The 9,736-nt window shown below is 40.4% G+C and overlaps 1 protein-coding gene across 2 annotated transcripts in view; it reads left to right on the top strand.

The window, feature by feature from the left end:
- Positions 1-3,586: 3,586 nt before the first annotated feature.
- Hr3 (nuclear hormone receptor 3 ROR-beta) overlaps positions 3,587-9,736 on the top strand; it is a 144,626-nt gene continuing 138,476 nt past the window's right edge. The window contains exon 1 of one of the 2 annotated variants that reach the window (XM_089735372.1): positions 3,587-4,497. In XM_089735372.1, the coding sequence (XP_089591498.1) occupies positions 3,993-4,497 (505 nt within the window). In that variant the 5' untranslated portion in view covers positions 3,587-3,992. The remainder of the gene's footprint in view (positions 4,498-9,736) is intronic. The other variant, XM_089735402.1, reaches the window with a different exon arrangement.

Genomic DNA, 9,736 nt, shown 5'->3' with positions numbered 1-9,736 from the left:
GCGCAATTTTCGTAAAAAGGGATACAAAGTTTTTGCTTCACGTATTAATATATAGATTACATTAAAAAAAATATATATATATATATATCGAGATTAATGTTATATTCTTGGACTATATCTAGAATATCATATTATCACTCATCATTATTATCAGTCATCGGGCAAACTTTCGTATTAAACCTATGTAACGGAGCACGGGGAATCTGCCCTAAACACGTCATTACGGATCCTCCCGATCCACTAACGGTGCTTTTAGGTACCTCAAGCACCGGACATCGTTCTCGTCGAACCCGTCTGCTCCGCTTGCGACGAAGGGCTCGACGAGTAAATTAACCCACAGACACAGCCCACTGAGTTTCTCGCCGGATCTTCTCAGTGGGTCGCGTTTCCGATCCAGTGGTAGATTCTGCGAAGCACGGCTCTTGCTAGGGCCAGTGTTAGCAATACCCCGGTTTGAGCCCCGTGAGCTCATCTAGTAGCTCGGTGAATCTAGAATAACCCCTCGCGGTTAGGAGGTATAGGTAATAGGTAGGTAGTCAAATCATATGTGGTTTTTTACATATGATTTGACTTCAGTTGTCAATATTAACTCTGTCACTGATACGTAGGTCACCGGTGACCTACACGGCGCACTGAAGTAATTATATCGATTTCTGTTATTAAGGTTCAGGAATATATAGTAGACTCTGGGAAAGAATAATCCGAAGATATTAAGAATGAACCCATTTCTAAGAGCTGAAGAAGTTTACGTCGTGATGTCCATGGACTCCTCTGAGCGCTTGACGCCTGATGGGCCTGTAGCACGTCGAGCTCGCCCATTCAAGTTCTAGTTGCTCTGAATGAGTACCGAATTCACCTCCATCGATTATGTGATGTATACATAGACAGTAGTATCACTAGGGTTGTTAAACGCGTCTATGAAGTTATCGATAGACCGGCGACGACGATGCAATGTTTACTCCGCGTCTCCTCGTCGTTTCGTGTATCGACGTTACGTAATGACGGAAAGTAGCGTTTGCAGAAAAATCGAATATTATATTAAAATTTATTGTTTGTTTGTTGTACAAACTATCGGCGATCAATGGTTTGTGAATACAGTACTTTTAAGAGACACTGGGCCTGGAATTAGTTTTAATCAATTATAATAATAATAATATACCTCTTTATTTAACACCATATTATGTACAAAGTAAACTAATAAAACAAATAGAAGTCGGTGATATAAATTGGCGGCCTTATCGCTAAAAGCGATCTCTTCCAGGCAAGCTTGCAGGGAGAGGAATAAGTGAACTGGACGGTGCGATATCTTAATAAACTTACTCAATTATCTTATGACCTTAGACCTCTGGACCGCCAATTGTACTTTTTTTTGTATTTAATGCTTGTATTTAATTTTTTATTTACTACAATAAAGCATACTCTCTGTCTCTCTCTTTCTCTCTCTTAAATAATCCAATTTGAACATTCAAATAGTAATGCTTGCTTGACGCTCAAAAACAATACTAAGAGACGTTAATTTTAGTAACACAACCGAATTTTTTTTGTTATAAATTTGTAAACCTATATAATATGTTATATATGATGAGTCGGTGTGTGTTTCCAATAGAGGTTGTTTAGCAATTGGTTAGCGGATTTGACCAGTCAATCATAAATAGTCATAAATAAATAAATAAATAAATATGATAGAGTTCTTCTTTTGTGTTTACTAATTATTACATTTACACATGGAATCTCGCGTAAATTAGGGAAAAACCATTTCGAGGTGAGGCTATACTTTGGTTTAAGCGGCTTTTCTGTAACTTAACCACAGGAGAGTTATTTCACTTCACAAAAATTCTTCAGCTTTAGCGGTAGGCAGCGGCTTGGCTCTGCCCCTGGCATGCTGAAGCCCATGGGCGACGGTTATCACTCACCATCAGGTGGGCCGTATGCTCGTCTGCCTACAGGGGCAATAAAAAAAAAGATATTATATGGAGTATAAACTCAATTGAAGCTCAATTAAAAACATCGAACTGTTGATGTTAATACCAAATAAAAAGTACCTTTAATTACAAAGGTAAATGTTGCGTGTTAAGCGAAATGTCGCCTAAACCAAACAGCCTCGATTTGATTGTTAGTCACTGATCACTCAGTCAAAGAATGAACATTCAAAACCCACTTGAACTAAAAACGTGGTAACTTTTATCGATTTCATTCGAATTGTTCTAGAAAATACTATAGATCACTTATACTATGCACTAAATAATACCGGAAAAAAAGTGTGTGTGTCCGCTCCGACGCACGACTGGAGTTTACTGGATATAAAAAATTAAACGAAACAATACGAGAAATAGTTCTATATTACGACAACACGATACACTACAGATTATTAACAAATTAACGAGACACAAAACAAACGACTAACAAATATATGAAAATACAATAATGAGAGAAACGCGCGATCAGTACGAGGCTTTGTGGCGAACTGCCGGCGCAGCAGCCCGGCGTCACCTGCGATAACGCGGCCGCGCGTTGGCTCCTGATTGGCGCGCGCACGCATCACGCAATCAGGAGCCAATCAGGCGCATAACGCATTTCGTGTGACATGCTAGTACGATTTTGATTGGCGCGCGCACGCATCACGCAATCAGGAGCCAATCAGGCGCATAACGCATTTCGTGTGACATGCTAGTACGATTTTGATTGGCGCGCGCACGCATCACGCAATCAGGAGCCAATCAGGCGCATAACGCATTTCGTGTGACATGCTAGTACGATTTTGGTCCCCATAATTTTCATACCCCGGGCCTATATATGTAAATCGATTCTAAAGGAGTAAACTCCAACAAAGAACAGATTCAAAATACGCATCGATGAACACCGACCGCGCAGCGCACAGATACCAACATGCGAAAACAAAAAACAAAAATAGAGATAATGTTAGGGAAAAAAAAAGAAGAAAAAAAATAGTAATGTTCTATTTTCGAATTAGTTCAAGGCCAAATGTTTTATTTGCGGACCGTACGCAGACGGGAACACTGGGGTTCGGTACCGACATAAACTCGATTAACTATATATGCCTTTTTCGTCATTCTAGACGATCGAAGCGCGTAAACAGGGACGGAGCTATCGCACTAGAGCAGGACGCGAGCTGAGCGTGCACTGCGCATGCGTCAACACGTGTCAGCATAATAATCGGGGTACACACGGCATTGTATAGTGGAGATATTTACCATAGTCTCGTTTCCGGGTTATCTTCTGACCTGACGATTTTACGGTGTTTGGATATTTTATAAAAACAACAATCATTTTTAATGTGAACGTAAGCTTGAAGATTTGAATGAAACTGCAGCATAACACAAAAGTAATTTGAAAGAAAATTTAAATTGGTTCATATGTCATTTTTGTTAATAGAAAAGCGTGTATTATTCGGAGATTTAAATGAAAAATGAAATCAGAACGTAATTTATACATGTAAAAAAATCCGTAATGTTATATCTCGGGAGCGATCTCGGGATCGGCATCCGGAAGCGCGCGCGGGGCGAGGGGAGGGGCGCGTCGGCGTAGCGCTACGGTCTCGTAGCGGTAGGCCTCGCAGTGGCTACGACGGGCAGCCGCCTTAGCGGTCCGCGCGAATATAGGACACCGTGTCAACGTGTCTCCGGACGAAAACAAACAAGATGTGAGCAGTCGGCTACGCCCGCCACCGCCGACACAGCCAAGCGCCCATCAACGCACAACTAATCATTAGAAGCGCCGACATTTTTTTTTTAATTTTCGGTAGGACATTGACCCGTGACCCAGTTTTGATGCATCTGCGCGCTGCACCACCGCACCGGGTCACCCGACCATTACCAACATCCGAGTGTGTTCAACGAGCCAGTGTGATACAAGTGTTCACTAGTTTATAAAATACACTATTTAGTTTAATTAGCTTACGACTGAATAAAAAAAAGTCTGAATATTATCCTCGTTAGTGCTGTGCAAACACGCTATCGATAAGTTACGGGAAGATGGCGGGCCATCGGGAGGCCGGGCTCGAGAATCAGCTGACGCACGTAATACAGCACGTGTCGCAGGGCGCTGAGGCCTCGGTCAGCGTTCACCAGGTGCAGAGTCCGTCCGGAACGGGCAAGAGACACCAGATCATCATCGACATCAAGCAGGACATCGACATAGACGAGCTGTCCACTCGTTCGCTGGCCGAAAGCGTGATGGAGACACTGGGCGCGCGGTCCGCGGCCGTCTATATAGATAACACCCACGTCGCCGGCGAAAACAACGACTTAGAGTCCCTGACAACTGTGAACGTGATTGTGGCCAATGATTTGAGTCAAACAACGCCGAGTCCGCAGGTCGTGGAGACGGAAGATAGTGAGGAGGCCGCGGAGACCTCCGGGATACTGCCAGGAAACCGCATCGCTGTCGACCGGATCGTGGAGATGACGAACGCGTCGAATTCCGCCGAAGCCCCAGCCGGATCGGCGCCCACCACCGCCCCCACCACCACAGCGTCAGGTAATCGTGACGGTAATGACGGCTTTTGTTTCCGTGTCGCATATAACAAACATGGCGCGCACATAACAATAACAAACGGCAATAATTCGACAATTTAATCAGCTTAACTGATAAGAGTAATTATTTAAAACAAATTTTACGTTTTATTAATCTTAATTAAAAGTAATCTTAATTATTTATTTACGACCAAAAAAAAAACGATAAGTCAATTCTTAATTAAAACAATAGTTCAATATTATCTGTAAATTCGTACTGATTGAGGATATTTGATATTTTCAATATGGCAACACTGTTGCCTGCCGCGTCAACTTATTCGTACCTTGTGAAAAATATTATGGAGCCTTTTTTATTAATCAACTAGTACAGGGTTTGTCTATGACATCAGAATCTCATTTAAATTATTTAATTATTATTGTTTTGTTATACGCATTGGGAATCTGTTGGCAAACAAAATGGTATTTCTATGGTGCATTTTCATCAGTATAACTGGTGTTTGTGGAAAGCTTTGAAAGTTTTGAAACTGCCAATTCGATCGGAAGATATTAGAATTAAAACTACATTTTTCCTTCACAAACTTCCATAATATGAATTCTTTATTCGACTGTATAATTATTATGTGTTTTAAGAACTGTCTTCTATCGATTTTGATGTTTTTTTTATTATTATTATTTATTTCAAAGCCAATGCTTCTCATGACGATTTCAAATTTTATCAAGATTCTACCAGTGGTTTTTTTAGATTTTTGTTAAAATCACGTATTATCTTCTATCTTCTATATATATAAAAATGAATTGCTCTTCGTTAGTCTCGCTAAAACTCGAGAACGGCTGGAGCGATTTGGCTAATTTTGGTCTTGAATTATTCGTGGAAGTCCAGAGAAGAATTAAAAGGTAGATAAATATTAAAATGCTTGGAATGAAATAAAAATAATAATTTTGTTTTTCCTTTGATGTGTCCCCCGTCGGACAGATTCCTTTTGTTTGTTTTAAGTTTATTGTATACACAAGTTTAGGTCTTTTATTTATCGATTGAGGCACTACGAAGTCTGCCGGGTCAGCTAGTTAAGATTAAGAAACGAATTTATTATTTTTGATATATAGGTATAGAGGTATATATTTTTTTCGACGATAAAAAAAAACTATACTTTACCTGTTGAGAAATAGGTGATTTTATGAGGACAATACGTAAGTTCCTTTCCTTTGATTGCACTAATTGAATGGGCACGTGGCTACCTGGTGTGAAGCTATGACGCCTCTCACCTTAAGACAGGGCTAAGAGAAAAATAGTATTGATCGTATCGTAGTATTGATCATAGTATTCGTGGGACGTAGGTACAATTAGAGAGTGGGAGAGAGAGAGGGAGAGAGAGAGGGAGAGAGAGAGGGAGAAAGTGAGGGAGACAGAGAGGGAGAGAGTTAACATACTTGCACACTAACAATGAATACTGGGAAAACAGTCAACAACCAGAGGTATATTTCGACATCAGGCAATCTCATCGCATCTCTGAATAGGAAAAAAGATACAGCCGATATGCTGTGGTGCACAATTATTTACGGGTGATGTGTTGATGTCATTCCTATAACCGGGTGAGTAGGTGAGCTCACGGGGCTCTAACCTGAGAACATTGCTAATACTAGCCCTAGCAAGAGCCGTGCTTCGCAGAATCTACCACCGGATCGGAAACGCGACCCACTGAGAAGATCCGGCGAGAAACTCAGTGGGCTGTGTCTGAGGGAATTATTTACAATATTCAGCATGATCTATCGAAATGGACTAAAAGTTTACGTGTTATAATACTAAGTAATTAAAAATACTATGGTTTTTTTTATTGCTTAGATGGGTGGACGAGTTCACAGCCCACCTGGTGTTAAGTGGTTACTGGAGCCCATAGACATCCACAACGTAAATGCGCCACCCACCTTGAGATATAAGTTCTAAGGTCTCAAGTAAGTTACAACGGCTGCCCCACCCTTCAAACCGAAACGCATTACTGCTTCATCGCAAAAATAGGCGGGGTGGTGATATCTACCCGTGCGGACTCACAAGAGGTCCTACTACTAGTAAAAAAATATCACTATTTATAAAATTGTACAAAGATATCAACTGATTTTATTTTTATTACACGACTAGCTGATCCGGCAGACTTCGTACTGCCTCAATCGATAAATAAAAGACCTAAACTTTTGTATAAAATAACAGATCAAAGGAAAAACAAAATTTTTATTTTTATTTAATTCCGAGCATTTTCATATTTATTTACCTTTTAAACCTTCTCTGGACTTCCACAAATAATTCAAGACCAAAATTAGCCAAATCGGTCCAGCCGTTCTCGAGTTTTAGCGTGACTAATGAACAGCAATTCATTTTTATATATATAGATAGATTACCGACATTTCCAATACTTTTCATTTTCCGTTATCGTCGATAACCGAAATAATTTAATTACAATGAAAAACGTGAGATGGAACCAACCGTAAACTTAGTTTGAATTGTTAATTACATTTTAATAAGTCAACAAAATAAGCGAAAGACGAAAAAGTAATCAGCTTTTAGCCTGTATATATATCTCTGTCCACCTGTAAGCTCTAGAATTAGATCTAGCTTCTAGAATTTGAAGAACTATATGTAAGATACCAATTATTTGGGAGGAAAGTTGAAAAAGTCTAGCTTTGATAAGTAGCAAATCTCTAGCTCAAAATCCCACCATAATCGCCCAATTGAAGCAAATGCGATAGGAATGCCGCTGTGGTAAGCGAAGTGTGACTTGAAACTTACGGTAGGCAGCGGCTTGGCTCTGCCCTTGGCATTGCTGAAGTCCATAGGCGACGGTAACCACTCACCATCAGGTGGGCCGTATGCTCGTCTGCCTACAAAGGCAATAAAAAAATAATAATATAAAAACATTAATTTTTGGCGCTACCTTTGAAATCACACCCTTAGCTACAGTGGCGCCATCTAATTTCCCCTTTCGACGTATTCTTCATTCGCTTACAGCGTACGCCACATCCCTACACTCCAAACTCCCAAGAGATGTTACCATTGCTTCACACTATTTTCAACATTGTTGCAAACACAAAGATTATTAGGTACCCACTTTATTTACGACGCCTTTTCACTGTTATGTATTTTAATACTCACAGCATTGTGGTTAGCGTTGTATAGTGCCACCATATCTCTCCCTGCGATTGACATGGACGCAGAAATTAATTGGAGAAGTGTTATCCTAGTGCACTTTGAACGCCAATGGCGATTGTCTGGTGTATTGCGAGCGAGCACGGCGCAAGTTTTACCGTCTTGCCTATATATACCGCGAAGAAGTCGTGCAGTCTGGTTTGAAGGGCGGACAGCCGCTATTGAGACTTTGATCTTTATCCCTCAAGGCGGTATAGGTAGCAAAAATGGACAGGATGCTGGTAGCAATGCGTGCGTGACCACAATACATCCTACCAAGAAATCAGCTGGCGAGAACACCCGGTTAGCGACAGTCAGAGACGTATGGAACAACATCATAGAGCAATGTAAAAATCCACGCGTGGCAGGTACATCCGAAGCCTGTGGTTTGTTTTATATCCGGCCGTGTCAGGGCTGCTTTATTGATCCGGTTCGCAGTCGGTTACAACGCCGAGCCGGTACAAGTTATAACCGGTAATACGGGAACGCCGGTTTCGCGCGAGAATATCCCGTGGTTATTCATTGGGATGTCGTTTTGTTTTACGAGAGGCGGTTTTCTCTCTGGACTATACTATATAGTCGCCATTAGTGTATTTAAGGATAATAGATATAGTAAACATGTGACTAGGAGATGAATGGAAATGATAGTGCAAGGTAGAGGGGGAAGAGGTCGACCGAAGAAGACATGGGTGGAGTGTGTGAATGACGATATGAGAGAGAGAGGAGTGAGTGTTGAAATGACGGCTGATAGAAGAGAATGGAATGGAAAATTTGGCTGTGCCGACCCCACCTAGTGGGATAAGGTGGAGAAAAAGAAGAAGAAGAAGATATAGTAAACATGATTGTGTAAGATCAGCCTAGGATGGCTCCACCCCATTTACTTCTGTGGCTACCGCTAGAAATACATCCTTCCGATCCAGTAACACGCATGAGAGGCCTGTAACCTAGCATAAGTAGCAAGGAACTCTAATAACCGTGAAACCTAACCCACACATCAGCGCGCTGAGTTTTTGGCGGGATTTTCTCAGCTGATCGCGGTTTGAGTTGTTGTAGAAAGTCTTTCGAGCAATAAGCTGTCTTCCCACTCACCCAACTAACCAATAAAAAGTGTTTCAAAACCCTTATTACGTGTAAGTCATTGATGTAATTACAAATACTAGTGGGACCACTAGCAGTAGTCGAAATTCGACTATAATTAATTGGAATTGTAAGTTTGTACACTATTATGATTGTATTTTATACTTCTATAATCACAATTTTGCCAGGACTACACTATAAAAAATATTAACAAAGCTCGCCTTTGTACATAGTATTTAGACATTCTTTAAATCTGTTTTTTATTGTATTTTCTTTTTGGGTACAATAAGTATAAATAAATAAAACAAAGGCAAACAATACTCAATCTCAATTTGACCACAGACGTCAAAAACAAAAGTTTGACAATAAATAGTATGCATGCGTGTGTGCGTCAAATACATGGTATGTAGTGTGTGTAATGTTTTCTTTATTGATTTAATGTACCTTTTATGCATTATTTTAAAAAAATATTAGCATTGTGCACTTCTTCTCTATATTCTCTATAAGTGTGGAAAATTTCATACTCGTCCGTCCGCGCAATTTTCGTAAAAAGGGGTACAAAGTTTTTGCTTCACGAATTAATATTAAAATTAGAAGGCGATTTATCCTCGGTATGCTCTATCACTACTTTCTTGTGTTATCACGCCTTCTGTAATCTTTATTGTGTACATTGTTGCCTCCAATACAAGCAAGCGACTGGGAGCTTCTAAGTATTTCAATCAGTTACGTTACGTTTAGTTTTGAACATCGGTAATGCAAAGCTGAGCCACTGACAGTTAAAGTTTTCGATCTTCGTTTGAATGAGATTGGACTCAGACCTGAGGTAGCAGCGATGAAAGCCTTCATACTAGAGACAGTAGGGACAGTCGGAAGACAATTAATAAAGGTTTTGGATTCGCTGGAAATATATTAAGGAATTTCTAGTCTCGTAATCGAATGTTCTCGGTTTTCGCGGCTCGCGGACGAATTTAAAACCATTTTTACGGCTTGA

This window comes from Bombyx mandarina, chromosome 02, assembly GCF_030267445.1.
Source record: "Bombyx mandarina strain Sakado chromosome 02, ASM3026744v2".
Taxonomy (NCBI): domain Eukaryota; kingdom Metazoa; phylum Arthropoda; class Insecta; order Lepidoptera; family Bombycidae; genus Bombyx; species Bombyx mandarina.
Note: the sequence above shows the minus strand (reverse complement) of the source record. Positions and strands in the feature narration are given on the sequence as shown.